Here is a 19,984-nt window from a genome sequence, read left to right on the forward strand (position 1 = left end):
ATAGACCTTGTTTTTAAACTTACATTTGAATTTTTTAAACAAAATCGTTGGAGCCGTTTTTGAGCAATTTCAATTTTGCTAAAATCGGTATAGGTATGACAAGTACCTACCGTTATTTTTGGTCCAAAAAAATTAATTCCAAAAATCCCTCTGGAGAGTTGCCAAATAATGCTATATACCAAGTTTGACATCAATCGGTCCATCCGTTTAGGCTGTAGCCTTGTTTACAGACAGACAGACGGACTTCCGGGAACCACTTTTTTGGCATTGTCTACCTCGTAATGTTATGGAAAAATGCTATCTCAACTTTTTTTTTGCACGAATGCATAACTTGATATGTATATTAGGGTGGGTCAAAAAAATCGAAAATTTTTTTTTTGATTTGGTACTCCGAAAAATCGATTGCTAGACCCCTCTAGAATATACACACCAAATATGAGCTCTTTATATTAATGGGAAGGTCCTCCGCTTTGAAATTTTCCATTTTTACATCAAGCTTCTACTAAAAAAAAATAATTTTTTTATTAATTGACTTTTTAGCAAATTTCTGTGCATATTCTTGTAGGAAATTGAACGCTCTACAAAAAAGGCCTTAGACACTTTTTTCGTTTATCTAACCGTTGAATAGATATTTGAGGTCCAAAAATCGAGAAAATCTTTAAAAATTCGTTTTTTGTTCTTAATTTTGTAACAAATTGAAAAATTATAATGATCAAACGCGCAAGACATATTCTTGTTGGAAATTGATTGCTCCACAAAAAAGGTCTTGTTAACTTTTTTCATTAATTTAACCATTCTAAAGATATTCTAATTCACTGAAACTTCATTATTTTCAAATTAGCAAGATATATTCTTGTAGGGGCTTAAACGTTCTACAAAAAATTCCTTGCAATGAAATTGATTGCTTTAACCGTTTAGAAGATATTCGTATCCAAATCGCAATGCATACGGGTCATGAGAAAACTATTGAAATCAGTGAGCATTGGTTTGGATACGAATATCTTCTAAACGGTTAAAGCAATCAATTTCATTCCAAGGAATTTTTTGTAGAACGTTTAAGCCGCTACAAGAATATATCTTGCTAATTTGAAAATAATGAATTTTCAGTGAATTAGAAAATTTTGAAAAGTAAAAAATGTTTTTATAATATTTTTTAACTTTCACCTCGAATATCTTTAGAATGGTTAAATTAATGAAAAAAGTTAACAAGACCTTTTTTGTGGAGCAATCAATTTCCAACAAGAATATGTCTTGCGGGTTTGATCATTATAATTTTTCAATTTGTTACAAAATTAAGAACAAAAAACGAATTTTTAAAGATTTTCTCGATTTTTGGACCTCAAATATCTATTCAACGATTAGATAAACGAAAAAAGTGTCCCAGGCCTTTTTTGTAGAGCGTTCAATTTCCTACAAGAATATGAAAAGAAATTTGCTAAAAAGTCAATTAATAAAAAAATTATTTTTTTTTAGTAGAAGCTTGATGTAAAAATGGAAAATTTCAAAGCGGAGGACCTTCCCATTAATATAAAGAGCTCATATTTGGTGTGTATATTCTAGAGGGGTCTAGCAATCGATTTTTCGGAATACCAATTCAAAAAAAAGAATTTCGATTTTTTTGACCCACCCTAATGTATATAGACCTATATCGCAAGTAAAAATATTGACATGAAAAAACCAAACATATTGAATAATGACGTATTTGCCATAAGTCTTATCAATCACTGTAACCCGAAAATGCATATACCTACAATTAAGTTCAAATAAAAGATTAAGTCTAACAGAAAAATACATAAAAAGTATGCAAAGCAGGGAGTTTCGTTTGTGATATATCACTAAGCAGCTCTTAATCTCTCTAACATGTGTTCTGGTTCTATAGGTATGCAATCGTCCAGACGCTGAGTTGCTATAAAATATATTTTGTTTAAAAACTTAAAATCTCAATGAGCCCCTTTCGCCCCCACGACCCCTTCGAGGAGCTGACTGATAAGAAAAAATAATCTCTCTTTTTTTTTTTCATTTCAAACTTAACTCCGAAATGATGTGATATAAGCACACACTCATTAAACACCAACCAAGCATCAACAATGACACGATCGCACATCTCCCATGTATCTTTGTATTGATTTGATCGGCTATTCTATATACTCACTATAAAGATTGATAATGCTTCTATGCTATTTATTCTCTCAAATCAATGAAATGACCATTCGAATTGACCGCTTAGTTGGTCGAAGTCTTTTGTCTAGATAACGTCCCCCAAAAACAAATTCGTTGTTACAAAAAATTAAATTTGTGTTCGTTCGTGCTTTACGTGTGTATTAGTTTTTGTCCGAAAATTTGGAAAGAAATTTAAACTTGTTCGTCTATATATATATATTTTTTTTTTTAAATGGTAAAAGTCCTGGCTAAATAGTCCGTTATTATTTATGGTGGTGCTTAAGTGAACGTTTATAATCTATTTATTGGTATTATAGTAAATTACTTGTAAGGGACGTCGTCCTGTGTCGTTTTTTGTCATCGTTTTTTTTTCTGGTGGTGATTTGTTGAACTACATTTTTTTTTATAAAAAAAAAAAAAATAAAAAAAAACATCGTAAGCAGTAGAAGATAATTTTTCATCTGTATGTGTGGTTGAGAGAGTAATAAGTGACGTTTTCTTACGTGTTTTTTGGGGATCATTCTCTTACTAACTCTAACTTTCTCTCTCTCTCTCTCTCTCTTTCACTGTGTCATTGACAATTTGACAGTTTGCTATAAATTGCATTCGAAGGCGATTTTTATGGTAGATCTTGTTTTTATTTCATACTCTTATACCTACTAAAAAAAAAAAATACTATTTTTTTTTTGTATTTTTTGTTAATTTAGATGTGTTTGTATTTTATGTAAGTAATTGCTTCTATTTTATGTTTATCTTATTTAAATGTGATTTTTTTTAAATGTCATTGAAATTCTATTTTGTGTGTGATTCCCTTTTTTGCAAGTGAATTGTTTTTGAAAAATGCTTGTGTTTGTTCCCAAAATAAATAATGTTGACCGATGAAGACGATTATAGAATCAGATGACACCTCCTCGCTTCTTTATGAATGATAAAATGTACCTCTTTTCCCTTTTTCCATTTTTTTTTAAATTTTTTATATTTCAGTGACTACTTTTTTGACTAAGCGATAATGTTTTGTAGGTTAAGATGGGTAAGTAGGTTAAAATCAGAAAATTATTTTAACCTGAGATAGATTTAGTCATTTTGAAAAATAACAAAATAATATTGCAGCTTAGTTTAAATTAAAAAAAAAAAATTAATATAACACCATTAGTAAGTGTTAATTTGAATATAAATTCATCGTGGAACCATCGTCATAATTAGAAAATTTTAATCTTTTTTCAAACCTTTTTTTTGAAAAATAACAAAATAATATTGCAGCTTAGTTTAAATTAAAAAAAAAATTAATATAACACCATTAGTAAGTGTTAATTTGAATATAAAATCATCGTGGAACCATCGTCATAATTAGAAAATTTTAATCTTTTTTCAAACCTTTTTTTTTATCCTTGGTAAAGAAAGAAGCTGTTAAGATCATATTTTTCAATAGGTTTATTTTTAACCTTTAGATGCAAGTATTTATTATAATTGATTGAAAATTATTTCTAAAATAGTAAAGGTAAGTATTATAATAATTTAATATTTTTGTTTAGTTTGTTTTACAATATAATTTTTAATATATTTACGTCAAATCAGTTGCAAACCAAAAAAATTATTTACTGAGAGGAAAGAAAATATATCTTAGTGATATAAGTAAAAGGCACAAAGTTTTCTCCCTACAGATGATATTATATAAACTAATTAAAATTACATTAAATGAACTAAAAGTTGTTGATAATAAATTACCAAAGTCCCAACTTCAAAATAAAAAACAACACCAACACTAATGTTGCACTATGGAAAGCTTTGCTGAAAGTATTAACAACTTTAAATCAGATTGGAATCAGAATCTCGAAAATCTAAACTCCGAAACGGCAAACTCAAAATCCGAAAAAAAAAAAACAGAATCGCAAAAATTGTAAAACTAAAGTGATTTTGGCTGATTCCAAAGGAAATAAATTGACGACTGGGGTCGCACGTACTTGCTCTTATGCTTAAAGTAACTATAATGTTAAAGCTTTTTATTCAAGAAATTTAAAATTCGATATTTTGAAGAAATTTCATAAGTAGTATAAAAAAATTAAATCTGTTTTTATAATTAGGTAATAAAACTCCGTTTTAAAATATCTTAAAAAAAAAAAACAAATATGCCATTTTATTTCTCGTATAAAAAGGTATTTTTAGAAAAAAAATTTTGAAAATTGTAGGAGCCGTTTTTTAAAAAAATAATTTTTTTTATATAAAATTTTTTTAACATTTTTCAAAAAAAAAGTTGGTATGCCATTTTGAAGAAATAATTAATTTACACATAAAAAATAATTTTCAAAAAATTGATTTTTCAAAAAAAAATTTTGAAATATTTTTTAAAAAACCAAAAATGCGTTTTTTGAAAATTTTCTAAAATTTTAATATTATCTTTACTTACACACTTTTGTATAAAAATTTTCATTTAAATCGGGTTAATGTTGTACGAGATATTCAGAAACGAAAAAAACCGTTCTATGTCAGGTACCGTTAATAACGGTACAAAAAATATGTTTTTTATTTAAAAAGTTGGCTATTATGTGTAGTACTACACACAAAAAATTTAATGAAAATCGTTAGAGCCCTTTTTGAAAAAAAATTATCTTTTCTATTTCCGTTATATGGCAGGTACCGTTAGTTTTGGTCATAAAAAAAAAATTTCAATTTCCCCTCTAGGGAATCAGCAAAAACTGCTAACTACCAAGTTTGAAGAAAATCACTTCACTCGTTTAGGCTGCAGCTCCAGATAGAGACAGACGGACAGACAGACAGACAGACAGACAGACAGACAGACAGACAGACAGACAGACAGACAGACAGACAGACAGACAGACAGACAGACAGACAGACAGACAGACAGACAGAATTGCCGGACCCACTTTTTTGGCATTCTCCATCATCGTAATGTCATGTAAAATTGTTATCTCGAGTTCGATTTTTTTTACGAATCCTAAACTTGCCCTATAGTACCTATATCGCAAGTAAAAATCCCAAAATTCAAAATTCAGAAAATCAAAAATCGTGAAAAATCTAGAATCACGAAAAAACAAAATTATGCAAATGAAATTGATTTATTATTATTAAATTTTGTTTGTGATACGCTTTTTTAGACAATTTTTTGAGAATATTTTTAATTTTTCTATTTTCGTTTTGGGGTTTTTAAGATTTTGAGGAAAAAAGGACACCTTTAAAATAAACTGATGCCCACTTTAAATCCGACCCTCTTAAAATAAGTTGTTTAATGAAATGTTTCCACATTAAATTAAGATGATGCTCCTTTTAAATTAACTGGATTTCTTTTAAATTTTCACATTCATAAAATTAAGAAAATTTGTCCGGGATTTTGTTTTTTTTTCTCGGGATTCGTTTTTTCAGAATTTTTGGTTTTCTAATTTTTTACTTTCTTGATTTTTTTCCTTTAAAACAAGCCAAAAACACTTTAGTTTTACTATTTTTGGAATGATCTTTTAATCAAAGATGAAAATTAATTTTACATAATTTTTCAGTGGACTATTGAAAAAGCATGGTTAATTATTAAAAAGAAAATAGGCAGAAATCCGGATTTCACTGCTGTGAACTATCACGAAATCAATTCTTATAACAAAAAACAACTGCTCTGAGGTTCACAGGATCAGCTAGGCTACCAGATAAAAATTTAATACAATTTTTTTTTAATTTTTAAAGGATGTGTGTAAACTCTTAAGGCTTTTGTGGTTGTTAGACATAATTGACAACAAAAAGGATAAGCCGTGCTTAGAAATTTAATGAAAGAGGACAATTTTTAGAACTTATCATATTCAAATGTAAGTTTTTACCTATACAAGTTAGATATTTTAATGAATTTTTTTTTCTAAAAACATCATTATTAACAACGCTTTTTTTAAATCTGGTTTTTTCCCAAATGAACTACATATTCAATTTCAACTAAACTTTGTATACAATAGCATTTATATACATATATGTATGTATATTAGGGTGGTCCTTAGGAAAAAAAATTGATGATGCCCCTCGCCCTCTTAGATTGGTTCCAAATCGGGAAAAAATGCCCTAATTTTTTTTGGAATTGATTTAGGAGGTGTCGCACTCAATTTTCGCGAAAGAGTAAAATAAGGACCACCCACATGTAAATAGTTTTAATTTAATTTAATATTGTTTTAATATAAATTAAAAATAATACTTTGAATATTTTTTTTTAATTATGAAAACTCAAATTTTTGAAAACAGGAAATTGATTTTTTTTTTTTGATTTTGGTTTGTACAAAATTTCAGACCACCTTTATTATTTTTTTTTGTTTCTCAAAAAATTATTTATAATACATATATGTATTCAAACAATTTTTAGTTTTTTTTTTTTAACTTACGATTTGGATGTTGATATTTTCCGTTGAAGAACGAATCTTAGGTATGTTATTTTTGTACATTAACCAACTCCATTTAAAATGCATCCTGTCTTAAAATTAAATAGGGTCTCGGAGAGAAGATGTACCATATAAAGTCTTCAATCTTATTCTCAAGCACGCACACACCATGTGTGGAGACATACTTGTAAACAAGTGGGATAATTCAACCTATAAGATCGGTTAAAATAACGTTAATGACATTTAAATAATCAGTATTTGCCATCGAGGTGTTTTTGAGCTTTTTACAGCAAATAATTATGGTGTTCGACTTGATATTGAGGTAAATGCTATCGAAAAAAATTTTATTACTTCAAAACTGATAACCAATAAAATTGAAAAATTCAAAAATTGAAAAGTCGCCCCCCAAATTTTCCACAGAAAACTCACTTATGTTAGATTTTATTTTATTAAATTTCTTCCAAAAACCCTCGAAAGTTTCATTAGATCACACTCAAATAAAAAGAAAAGATAGTAGAAGAACATAACCGTTTATTGAGACACACATTTCGTCCTGTTTCCACTATTCAGCCAAAGACATCCTTTAAAACACATAAAAACATTCCATGGAGTTAATGAATGATATACTGGGTAGTAAAGAGTCATCCTTTTGCTATTTTATAAACTATACTATTACTATCAGTACTCCCTTTTCATCTTTATAGAGATATAGCTAGATACACTTTACTGTTATGGCATCTTAAAAACTCTATACACAATTACACAATGATACACCAACCAACTCTAGCCTTATATCCACCCAAAAGTCAACGGCTTCTTCTATTTCTATATGTTTTAACCCAAGTCTGTTGCTTATTATAGTACACGAGGAGCGATAGTCTTCGTCATACTCATCGTCCTTGTGTATTTGTAGGTCCCCAATGCCGTTATAATAATTCTGTTCGAAGAAAACACTTGTTGCATTTTTGGTCTACATCTATGTCGTGTGTCCGTATCCATCCGTACTGTGTCGGTCGTATATAGAATATGAAGGAGTGTTGCAAGGAAGAAGCAATTCGGGCAGTTTATAGCTTTTGTCTGATGCTCTGGCCTCTTATTCCTGGCCTGAGGGGAGTCTGGCTGGCACATCTTATCTATATCTCGCTCGCTATATATGCATATTTATAACCTTGTGTCGTATCGCATAATAAATAAATTGAATTGATACACTTTGGGGATTTTGTATAAAGGACTGAGTGCGAGGACTCGTTGTTGGTTGGCCTTGTGTGATACACGCTGTCCTGCCGACGAGTTGTTTTTCTTTTGTTGTATATTCCATTTGGAAGACATTAAGTGGCTTATATTGGTTGGTTCTTGCAATCATTCCACTTTTTTTTTTTACTTTACTTTTTCTTGTTGTTCCTAATGTCTTATGTTTCATTGATGTTTAGATTTACATATAGTATCCTGGGGCATTGTTTGCGTATATATATAATTCTTGTGAAGTCTATCGGATATATAGTGTGTTCGAATGGGCCTAGGATTATTATGTCCTTATGTTTGACAAATGTATTTTTTCTTTGTTCCAATTTCCTTTTAAGAGTCGAAAAAAGTTTATTGTCGTTTTGTCACAATTTTCATTTTATTTTTTTTGTTTCCTCATTCATATTCTTTTTGTGTTTCTTCTATAAAAATTCTAAATTTATTGAAACATCTTTGTCGTGTGTGCACTTTACTCATAGCCAGGTTTTTGAACATTTAATAGGTCGGCCATTTGTCTTTACTTAAATTTATCATGTAAAGAATTAAAGTTTTTTTTGTAAATATGATGTCCTTTTGTTTTTTTTTTTCTTTCTTTTTTAATGATTTAATATTACAAAAGAATTCTTAATTGTATCAAATTTTATGCTCCTAGAACCAGATGTAGCTATCGATGGAAAAATATGTTTTTTTTTTTACATTGAACCACAAGGACTAAGTATTGTTAGTTATCTTAAGCTTAATGGATTGAATTAACTTAGTTAACATTTTTATTTCATTAAAGCAAATCTACATAGTTTTTTTCTTCTTTTTTAGATATTAAAATATTTTTTTTTTCAAAAATATTTCAATATTTGTTCATATTTTTAAATACCTAATCAAAAAATCTGTTTTTTGAAAATTTTAAAATAATTTCGTAATAGCGTTACTTCGGATTTTCTGTATTAAATTTTTACTTGCGATATAGGTACTATAGGGCAAGTTTAGGATTCGTAAAAAAAATCGAACTTGAGATAACAATTTTACATGACATTACGATGATGGAGAATGCCAAAAAAGTGGGTCCGGCAATTCTGTCTGTCTGTCTGTCTGTCTGTCTGTCTGTCTGTCTGTGTGTCTGTCTGTCTGTCTGTCTGTCTGTCTCTATCTGGAGCTGCAGCCTAAACGAGTGAAGTGATTTTCTTCAAACTTGGTAGTTAGCAGTTTTTGGTGATTCCCTAGAGGGGAAATTGAAATTTTTTTTTTATGACCAAAACTAACGGTACCTGCCATATAACGGAAATAGAAAAGATAATTTTTTTTCAAAAAGGGCTCTAACGATTTTCATTAAATTTTTTGTGTGTAGTACTACACATAATAGCCAACTTTTTAAATAAAAAACATATTTTTTGTACCGTTATTAACGGTACCTGTCATAGAACGGTTTTTTTCGTTTCTGAATATCTCGTACAACATTAAACCGATTTAAATGAAAATTTTTATACAAAAGTGTGTAAGTAAAGATAATATTAAAATTTTAGAAAATTTTCAAAAAACGCATTTTTGGTTTTTTAAAAAATATTTCAAAATTTTTTTTTGAAAAATCAATTTTTTGAACACGAATCAATGAAAAATTTTGAAATTTAGTTTTTATGTGTAAATTAATTATTTCTTCAAAATGGCATACCAACTTTTTTTTTGAAAAATGTTAAAAAATTTTTATATATAAAAAATTATTTTTTTAAAAAACGGCTCCTACAATTTTCGAAAATTTTTTTCTAAAAATACCTTTTTATACAAGAAATAAAATGGCATATTTGTTATTTTTTTTAAGATAATTTAAAACGGAGTTTAATTAATTATAAAAACAGATTTAATTTTTTTATACTACTTATGAAATTTCTTCAAAATATCGAATTTTAAATTTTATGAATGAAAAGCTTTAACATTATAGTTACTTTAAGCATAAGAGCAAGTACGTGCGACCCCAGTCGTGCAATTTATTTTTTTTGGAATCGGTTTAGTCGCTTACTTACGGAAAATTCAGAAATTAATAAAAAGGTTCTATGACAGGTATATAATACAGTTAAAAACCGTTAAAAAAAAATATTTCTTTATTTTCAAGTATTGAGTCTTATTTCAAACATTGAACACAAAAATTTAAATCAAATTCTCTTTTCGTAGGTACCGGTAGTTTTTGGACTAAAAAAAATTAGTTTTTCTCTATAGGGAATCATTCAAAACTGTTAACTACCGAATTTGTCTGTTTGTCTTTATGTACCTCCATCAGACAGAACTACGGGACCCACTTTTTTTTTGACATTCTATAGAATCGTTATTTCATATGTGATTGTTATATCGAATTCGATTTAAATCCCAAACTTGACCCATGCACAGTGTAGCACGTACTAGTTCAAAGTACCTATCAAAATAAATTGGCTGGGCCTTTGACGAATTATACGAGATTAACTTGAACAAGCCAACGCGCAGCTCTGTAACAAATCACTAAGACCATTACGGACTCAAAATTTAATTTAAATCATTAGAGCCGTTTTCGAAAATATGGCAATATCTCATGACGTTATATGGGAGATATGCGTTAACCATTAATTTATAAGTTTTTTTTTAACACACCATACTTCGTTTAGAGAATGAAATAATTTCAAAAAATGTTTTTGTAAGATGTATTAAAAACTAGTTTAATAGTCTATTTAATAGATCGGAGCTCCAGAGCAAAAATAGATCAAATTCGTTCAAGAGTTTTTATTCCTGAATATGATTCCTTGCCATAAAAGAATACTCCAGCCAAAAGTGCTACTAAATCCTTTGGTGTATTTCTGAGAAAACTGGAAACACTGGTCAGTTTTCAGTTTTTTTTATTTAACTCGAAAACCAAGCCTAACTTTGAAATGGTTCAAAGACACTTTTCATAGACAATTAAATTTTCTATCAAGTAAAGATGGTTAAAAAATTAAAAAAAAAATTTTTTACTAAAATTCTAATCTAAAATCAATGAAAAATAAGTTAAAAAATTGACGATCTTATTTTTTTTTTTTACTAAATCAAGGGACATTTTGTGTATGAAGCTGGTACGTCCAAACTTTGTACTTATAAAATAAAGTAGAGGTGAAATCCTTTGATAATGCAATTTTTAATTTTTTTTTTGTCAAGTAACGACTATACCTTTCCAAAAATTAGAACTTTTTCTATATTTTTGACTTTTTTAGTTGAAAGCAAGTTTTTAAAATTCGATAAAATCGTAATAATTGGTTAGTTTTAGACTTTTAAAGTAAACAGACCTCGAGGGATTGATTTAATATAAACTAAGTATGACAATCAAAAACATTTATTTGCATCCTTATGTCCTTGTGTGCATTTTTAAAAAATACGGATCGAATGGATGGACGGACAGCCATTAGCTTTGGTCTATTGCATAGAAGAACATTTAATACCAACTCCTTTACTGTTTTCAATGGCCTGAAAAACAATTCTTGTAAAATCAACGACCAAGGAAATGTTTCTCTTTAAAAACTAAAATAAAAATACTCAAATAGCCCAGGCAAATTAGTAAATCAAATCGCATTTTTCGCGGGACAAATTTTTTTATGGGTGTATGTCCTTCTCGTAAAAGTGAGTTTTTTTTTGGATGATAGGACATCGGGACAGCCGCCATCTTGGAAAAGAGGTCGGTGCCGTTTTTATTTCATACCTCCATTTTTACTAATTTAAATCAAAAATGTCCAAGGACAGACTAATTCACAATGAAATTATCTAAAAAATGATATACAAATGAATTCCGTGAGTTGAATTCAATTTTATAGTCGGTCAAAGTCCGGGTTTGGCTCGCAAGGTTGGGGCAAACTGACATTTTTTTAAATATCTGAAGAATTTTTGATTTGTTTGAGATTTTCTTCAAGAATGAATTATAGCACTTTTAATTATCTATAAAATGAGCCCTTTTATGTTTTTGTTTTGACCCCCGCCCTTAATTTCTCTCCTTTAATGTATCAACAAAGAATTGTTTATGTTTAAGCTAGGTTAGGCTGACTAGAAATTTTATATTATTCATATTAAAAAAATATTACTCATACACCACAGTAGCCCCTGTCTTTTTTGATCTTGAATGACTTGCTTTAGCCAATTTTTCAAAATAATTTGGTTGATTTTGTTAGCACTTTTATGGACAAAAAGGGTAGTACATATTAGTTTAGTTTCGAAAATAATTGCTTGGTTTCGTTTAAACTTTTAAAAACTAAACAAAAACTAAATTGCATCTGGTACTAATTAATTTGTTATCTATCAGGATATAATAAACTTACTACAGTAAGACAAATATTATATTTCAAATCCATCTATCGGGAAGCATACTGCAAATGAAACATCTTTACCTTTACTTGAAAGTATGGTAAATTTACCGATTTTTTTTTTTAACTCATGTGGTTATACTTTTCGACATAAAAAAACTGATTGACCATTATCGTGTTCGTCTTCCAATGGTACCACAGTGTTTGTAACGCCTCAATTTTTAAAAATAAGGGTACTTGTCATATACCGATTTTAGTAAAGTTAAAATTGCTCAAAAACGGCTCCAAAGATTTTGTTTAAGAAATTCAAATATAAGTTTTAAGACAAGGTCTATTTTCTAATAAAAATTTTTTTTTTTAAATCATTATTAACGGTACCTACCATAGAACCGTTTTTTTTTTTTAATCCGATACTCTCCGAAACGGATTTTTCGATTTCAACGAAACTTTTTGTGAAGAAGTACTTATATAATTTTAATATAATACAATTTCGAAAAAAATAATTTTTGGATTTAAAAAAAAAAAATTGAAATTTTTTTTTGTTTTAAATAAAATTTTCCAAAACGGGACATTGTATTTTTAAAAAATTATTTTTTAGATGTTGATAAGTGATTTCTACAAAATGGCATACCAATTTTATTTTAAAACTTTTTTCCAAAAAATTATTTATAAAAAATTAGAATTTTTAAAAAACTAAAATTGCATCTTAATATATCAATCAAAATTGCATACTTGTTTTGGTGGGCAATTTGATTTCAGATCTTATTTTATTTTTTTTTAAAACGAATTTTATGTTTTTTTTTATATATATATAAAAAATTAAGCAATTTGAACTATAAGATCAAGTTCGTGCGAACCAGTCGTGCATTTTATTTTTTTTTATCATAACTTCACCCTCTTTGGTCTTTTATATGAACTAAACACTTAAGTATTTATACCCTGCGAGAAATATTGAATAAAAAATATGCGTTTTCTTCTTCAAAGAAATCATAAATACGTCAGCAATTGCTAATAGTTTAAGAATTAAATTTTCTTTAAACCTTAATTAACCCTTTGAAATACGTATTTTAATAGTAGGGGAGAGTGGGGCCAAATGTAACACTTTTTTCTAAAATCGATGGTTCTCCTACAAATTTGAAAGTGGGTCAACCAGACCTTTTTTAAATTAAAGACCCATGTTTTAGCTCCAAGATCCATCATCCAAATTTACCAAAACATAACGGTAATGTTGAAAAATAAAGCTTCCAAAAAAAAATCGTGTTGTTTCAACTTACCCCACATACGGGGCAAAGTGTAACACATACCGGGGTAGGTTGTACCAAGAACTAAAAATAAGAGAAAATACCTTTATTTGTTTATATTTATTTATTTTTAATTAATAACAATAAAAACAAACCTCAGTCATGAAATTTTGGTGCAAATTTGTAAAAAGTGGAGCAAATCCAAGATTTCCAGAGAAACTTTGACAGTAGTCTTAAATAAAAGTTATTCGAATTCATAAATTGTTTTATAAGCTTTATAAATTCAAGTGGTGGTTCAAAAATGTGTTTCCAATTTCAAAATAAATACAAATTCAATTACAAGCATTCATATTCAGGGTTGTTAATTATATTAGGTAAACAATTTTTCAGTATAGGTAGGTTTTTACATGGTACAACTTGCCCCGGAAAAATGTTACAACTAGCCCCAGCATGAAATTTGGCACATAAAATCAATTTTAAAAAAAAGCGAAACTGATATAGACATAACATATACACGCAATTTGAGCCAAAACACAGTTGCATATAACAAAAAAACACTTAGCACTCTATCTTTTTCGGGTAAAGAGGTAGACCAAAAATAAAATTAAAAAAAAAAGTTACAAACATGCATTTTTTGGGCACCACTAGTGTAACTTCTCACCCTGTCATCTAATCTTCATCTGAAGAAAATGTGCCGGTAGATATGCAAAAATTGAGCATTTTTCTCCTTTACGCGTTTCTTAATATTGAAAGGAACATCGCTTTTTTTAGCTGTTAATTCTTACCCCTGTTACATTTAGCCCCACTCTCCCCTAAATCTGTTATCGTGACATTACATGACATTTCAACCCCAATTCCCAGCGTTCTCCCATTGTCCAATCTTTCAATTTAAATTGCCATCTTTATAACAATATTTCTCCCTCCTCCTATTACTAAAAGCTACTCTATCGTGTAACTCCCCCCCCCCCCCCCCACAAAAATACAATCAAATTGATAAAGCAAACATCTCAGGTAAGTAATTGACAATCGAAAATCACTTAAAATGCCAAATTAACTCAGACAAAAAGATTAGCAGACGATTTACTCTGGATTTATTTTTAGTCATCCGGGTGTAAATCGGTTCCTCATTTTCTCTCACTCCCCCAGAAACAAACAAGCATCAATATAAACTTATCTATCTATCGATCTATCTACAATAGTACTCCTATAAGCTTTGTATAGTCCCCTATATTATAGAGTTGTACTCTGCCAAAAATGTTGTGTGACCAACTAAACGACACACCAATTTTATATATTGGCAACAGACGAACGGGACAGTTGGGCTGGCTGGCAAAAACGTTCGGCAGGCGTTCGACCGACCGAATTCGATAAGAAACTTGACAGAGGTGACAACAAGACAATGATAAAATGCTGATTGTATCTAAATCAATATACAGCAGCTACTCTAGCTACCACACCGAGGAGCGAGAAGAGTATTTTCGATTGGCTTCTCGTTCTCTTGTGCATCCCTCGGTGGTTATTCCATTGGCATCAGATGTTGTCACGTGAAACAAGAGACAAGGGAAAGGCCTTTTAATTCAAAATTACATTGCTTTTCTTCTTCTTCGTCAATTGATGGAACAAATTTCATGAGAATATAGAAATGCAGGAGGAAAACTAATAGGTCATAGTATTAGATAAACATCGGTGTTCATATAGAACATCGATTGGTATATTAGAATATATTTTTAGTTATATGAGCATCAGCCCCACCATAATAGCACCTATGCCATGTCACGCTACCAATGACCAACAGTTAACAGGGACACAGACTTGGTGAATGTGAACAATGCTGAATCGTTGATTGATTGCAAAAGGAGCCAAGTGTAATTCTGCCAAATTGCAACATCTTCAGATTGGCGGAAAAAATGCCAAGAGTATTGACAAGATGTAAACTAAGAGCATTTTTTTTTTTTTTGTAAATTTCAATAAAAGCAACAAAAAAAATAGGATGTAAAAGTCTTGTTACATTGCTGGAATACTGATTGTTCGTACCTACTTCAGAAACAAATAAGAATTTGAAATATTTTATTTTGGATGAAGAAAGAGCTTACATAGAGAATGGAAGTGTGAATTGTTGCTGAATTTACATCATTTGGCGCAGGAAATGTGTACAGAGTATACACTGTAAGAAAAAATTTGAAATTTATTTTAAGACATTATATGCCTATCACAATTTGTAGAGCTAGTTGCACTGATAACGAAATGTTATTTAAAAACTCCGTAACACCCTCAAAACCTGGAGTTAAGAGCAAAAAACCGTTATTTTACTCTGAAAACCTCTGTTTTTTTTTTCTTGTTCTAATTTCAATTTTGGAAATTTTTATACATTTTTGAAAATTGCAATAACACGGCAATTTTTTTTAAATAATAAACCAGCGTCACACCATACAAATTTTTTTCAGGGTGTTGCTCTGAAATAAAAGTAAGAAATTGAGTTTTTATAAAACATGGAACTGTTAATTAATTTGCAGCAAAATGGCTTATTAAATAAAAATATTTTGGTAAATTAATTATTTCTTATTATTAGGCAATGTTTTAGTGAAAGCATTGTAAAAAATCAAAAATCAATTATGAGCGAAAGAAGCAAAATACTGTTGCAATGTCGGGATTTTTCGAAATTTCACATAAACTGCAGCATTAAATCGAAAACCGTAAGGATTTGGGATGAACAAGTTACCAAATTCTGAGAGTCCTAAAGTTGGTCTATCAGCATACTTCGTTTGATCTATTACTTTTGGGACACCCTGTATATGCATAATCATTAGAGTTTGTGACATTGAAAGAGACAGGTTCAAAAATGTTATTTTAAACATATATTTAACAACTATTGAAGCAATTAAATACTTAAAGTAGTAAATAGGAACAAAGAATTAAGTAAAAAGTGTCATGTACCAGGAACCAGACCTATCTTTCTATATGTTTTTGGGCATGCTGAATCCGAATTTCAAGTCCGTTTGGCCCGGTCACCCTCCAGTTTTGTACTGTGACTGCATTTTGTTTAGATTTTTATGACTTTTTTTTGGAGTTTTTTGCATTTTTCTCAAAACTGGAGGGTGTTCTGGCAAAACGGACTTGAAATTCAAGTTAAGCGGGTCCAAAAACATATAGAAAGATAGGTCTGGCTCCTGGAATTTCAAGTCCGTTTGGCCCGGTCACCCTCCAGGCAGTAATAACGATATCGGAAAGATTTAAACCAGTTATGAAAGGTGGAAAATAGTTCTTATACAAACCGTTAATAAATTAGCTTAAAGAATTTTCCTTATATAAAAGAATAAGGCCATAAGTACTGCATTTTCTAACGATAATATTTCGAAAACGGGAGCTGATTAATTTTTTCTGACTTTGGATTCGAGTTCAGCACACCGAAAACCTTCAGAAAAATATATTTTTGTTTCGGCAACAAAAAAAAGATTAATTTTGTTAACCAGTGTAATTCAAAACTAGAAAAAAATTGCCTATTCAATCAGACATGACATTACGATGATAGAGAATACGAAATCCCACAATTTTGTTTGTCTATCTGTTAGTCTGTTTCTATCTTGAACTTCAACCTTAATAATAGAGCGATTTTTTTTTTTTCAAACTCGTTAGTTAAAAGTTTTGGATGATTCCCCAGAAAGAAAGTTTAATTTTTTAGGAACGAAACTAACTGTAACTTTTTTAACCAAAAGCGAAATTAATTAATTTGTAATTCTACAAACAAGGTCCATTTATTTTTTTACATTTATTCACGGTACTTACCATACTTACCATACTTACCTCAATCGTCAGACACTGGTATCTTACATACCTACACTAAACATAAGAAAATAAAACATATGATAATTCAAACCAAAACGTATTTATTTCATAAATTTACGAGAATGAATCTAAACGTACACAAAAAAAAAATTAAAATAATTAAGCTTTCCAAGAAGCTACGGATGATCGGTGAAGTCTTTCTTCCAAATACCATCTACTTCCCGATATATGAATATGAGCACAAAGATTCTTCAAGATCCAAATCGTTGATCTATCTGCGGAATCGGTTGTTGTCTAGTTGAAGTTTTCTTGACTTTTTTCATTAGCTCAATAACTCCTTGTTGAAACTCTACCACTTGATTGTCATCAAATTTGTCCAATGTTGGAACTATCCCTTGAAAAAATGATTTATGCCTGTTTAAGAATCCAGACCAAAAATATTCCATCACTTGTTTCATATTAGAATCTGTGGGCAATAGCTTTGAAAACACTAACTGTTCTTCATTGTTTTTTTGGCCTTCCATTTTTGCTGAAATAGAAGATACACATTTTATAAAATATTAATTTATGAAATTTGAACCAATTTATTTAATATTTATTAAGAGAATTACACCCAATCACATCCGAAAAATTGTGACTACTGGTTTATTTGCCAAAATACATTTTCAACAATTCAGAATTTCAAAATACTATATTTTCAAAAAAAAAAAAATATAACAAAAATTGCTTTGATAATGGAAATGGTGATACTGCCTGTGTTATAAATTTAAATTGTTATAAATTTATTTTGAATGAACAACAACAACTTTTGTGTGCTACCACCAAGTTGAAAAGCAAGCAAAAATTTTAAAATTCGTATTAAGTATCTATGTAACTTTTTGTAGAAAATAAACTTTTCTATCGATATTCATCTTCGATATTCGATTTTTGTTGGAGCTTAAATTTTTTTAACATCTTAATGCTTTGACCCCTTCAAGTAAGACCCTATGTTCAAAGCTTTGGTTCTCGTACCTCAAAAATAGCTGATTTTACAAATGTATACCTAATATAATTAGTTCAAAAATAACAAACTACATACATACAAGAAGATCTTATCTTAAATTCGAAATCACTCTTTACTTACAATTTTCGTCGAATTGACAGTTGTAGAACCATTTAGCTGGGTGTTTATTCCAAGTAGCAAGGCCAACAAAATTTATTTTCATGGGATTTTTATCTAAATTATGTAATAAGGGGTTCTGCATAACCAGGTACATTGATAATTATTTTACCATCTTAAAATAAAATCTTATAGTTAAATTCAAACATTTTTACATAATTTAAGCACTTTTACCATTTCTTTGAATGATTTCAACTAATGTTGGATCAAACGGCGATAACGTTAACACGACGATAACGGACTAACTGGATTTTTGCAAGGCCTTCCTACGTATATGAAATTTGATTTCATGTTCTATTTATAAGTAAAAAAGGTCAAGGTTGCGATATTAATAAACATAGTGTCAAGCAAATTGCATATAATATTTTGAATGATAGATAGTATTCTTTGTTTTTCAATTAAAATTGTTTTCTTGATTGTTAGTACTCTAGACTGAAATATTCAATTTTTACTTGCGATATAGGTACTATAGGGCAAGTTTAGGATTCGTAAAAAAAATCGAACTCGAGATAACAATTTTACATGACATTACGATGATGGAGAATGCCAAAAAAGTGGGTCCGGCAATTCTGTCTGTCTGTCTGTCTGTCTGTCTGTCTGTCTGTCTGTCCGTCTGTCTCTATCTGGAGCTGCAGCCTAAACGAGTGAAGTGATTTTCTTCAAACTTGGTAGTTAGCAGTTTTTGGTGATTCCCTAGAGGGGAAATTGAAATTTTTTTTTTATGACCAAAACTAACGGTACCTGCCATATAACGGAAATAGAAAAGGTAATTTTTTTCAAAAACGGCTCTAACGATTTTGATTAAAATTTTTGTGTGTAGTACTACACATAAGGGCCAAATTTTTAAATAAAAAAAATATTTTTTGTACCGTTATTAACGGTACCTGTCATAGAACGGTTTTTTTCGTTTCTGAATATCTCGTACAAAATTAACCCGATTTAAATGAAAATTTTTATACAAAAGTGTGTAAGTAAAGATAATATTAAAATTTTAGAAAATTTTCAAAAAACGCATTTTTGGTTTTTTAAAAAATATTTCAAAATTTTTTTTGAAAAATCAATTTTTTGAAAACGGATCAATGAAAAATTTTGAAATTTAGTTTTTATGTGTAAATTAATTATTTCTTCAAAATGGCATACCAACTTTTTTTTTGAAAAATGTTAAAAAAATTTTATATATAAAAAATTATTTTTTTTAAAAAACGGCTCCTACAATTTTCAAAATTTTTTTTCTAAAAATACCTTTTTATACGAGAAATAAAATGGCATACTTGTTTTTTTTTTTAAGATATTTTAAAACGGAGTTTTATTAATTATAAAAACAGATTTAATTTTTTTATACTACTTATGAAATTTCTTCAAAATATCAAATTTTAAATTTCTTGAATAAAAAGCTTTAACATTATAGTTACTTTAAGCATAAGAGCAAGTACGTGCGACCCCAGTCGTGCAATTTATTTCATACAGTATAGTCTAATAATACAAAATAATAACAAGTTTTAAGGTTATAATCAGGGCAAGGATTTTTATGCACTTAAAAATGCACCTTAAATCTGAAAATATGCGCTTAAAATAATGAAAATATGCATTAAAAAATACATTAAAAACCAAAAAATTAACTGAACTCCGCCAAAATTTAAACAAAGTAACAATATAAATAGAAAAGATAAAATCTTCTAGAATAAAACACACAAAACATTAAATTTAAATTACATATCGCACCCTTAGTGCAAAAGAGCGAGAACTCAAAAAAGTTCA

The 19,984-nt window shown here is 29.1% G+C and overlaps 2 protein-coding genes across 7 annotated transcripts in view; one reads left to right on the forward strand and one right to left on the reverse strand.

The window, feature by feature from the left end:
* The first annotated feature begins 2,590 nt into the window (after nt 1-2,590).
* LOC129907830 (CUGBP Elav-like family member 2) overlaps nt 2,591-19,984 on the forward strand; it is a 473,931-nt gene continuing 456,537 nt past the window's right edge. For 2 of the 6 annotated variants that reach the window (XM_055984216.1, XM_055984215.1), the window contains exon 1: nt 2,592-2,784. The gene's annotated coding sequence lies outside the window, so the exon portion shown is untranslated. Of the gene's footprint in view, nt 2,785-19,984 lie in introns of all 6 variants that reach the window. The other 4 variants (XM_055984222.1, XM_055984218.1, XM_055984219.1 and 1 more) reach the window with 4 other exon arrangements.
* LOC129907836 (uncharacterized) lies at nt 17,037-18,597 on the reverse strand. Its single transcript, XM_055984232.1, has 2 exons — nt 18,191-18,597; nt 17,037-17,596 (listed from the first exon to the last, which is right to left on the reverse strand). Exons 1-2 carry the CDS (start codon nt 18,321-18,323, stop codon nt 17,319-17,321), a joined length of 411 nt encoding a protein of 136 aa, XP_055840207.1. The 5' UTR covers nt 18,324-18,597; the 3' UTR covers nt 17,037-17,318.

The sequence above is a fragment of the Episyrphus balteatus genome, chromosome 1 (assembly GCF_945859705.1).
Source record: "Episyrphus balteatus chromosome 1, idEpiBalt1.1, whole genome shotgun sequence".
In the NCBI taxonomy this organism is placed as follows: Eukaryota; Metazoa; Arthropoda; class Insecta; order Diptera; family Syrphidae; genus Episyrphus; species Episyrphus balteatus.

Coding starts and splice junctions, on each gene's coding strand:
- LOC129907836 (XM_055984232.1), bottom strand. CDS start 18,323: ATGTACCTGGTTATGCAGAACCCCTTATTACATAATTTAGATAAAAAT. Junction 17,597..18,190: donor CTGTCAATTCGACGAAAATT/GTAAGTAAAGAG, acceptor CTTCTATTTCAG/CAAAAATGGAAGGCCAAAAA.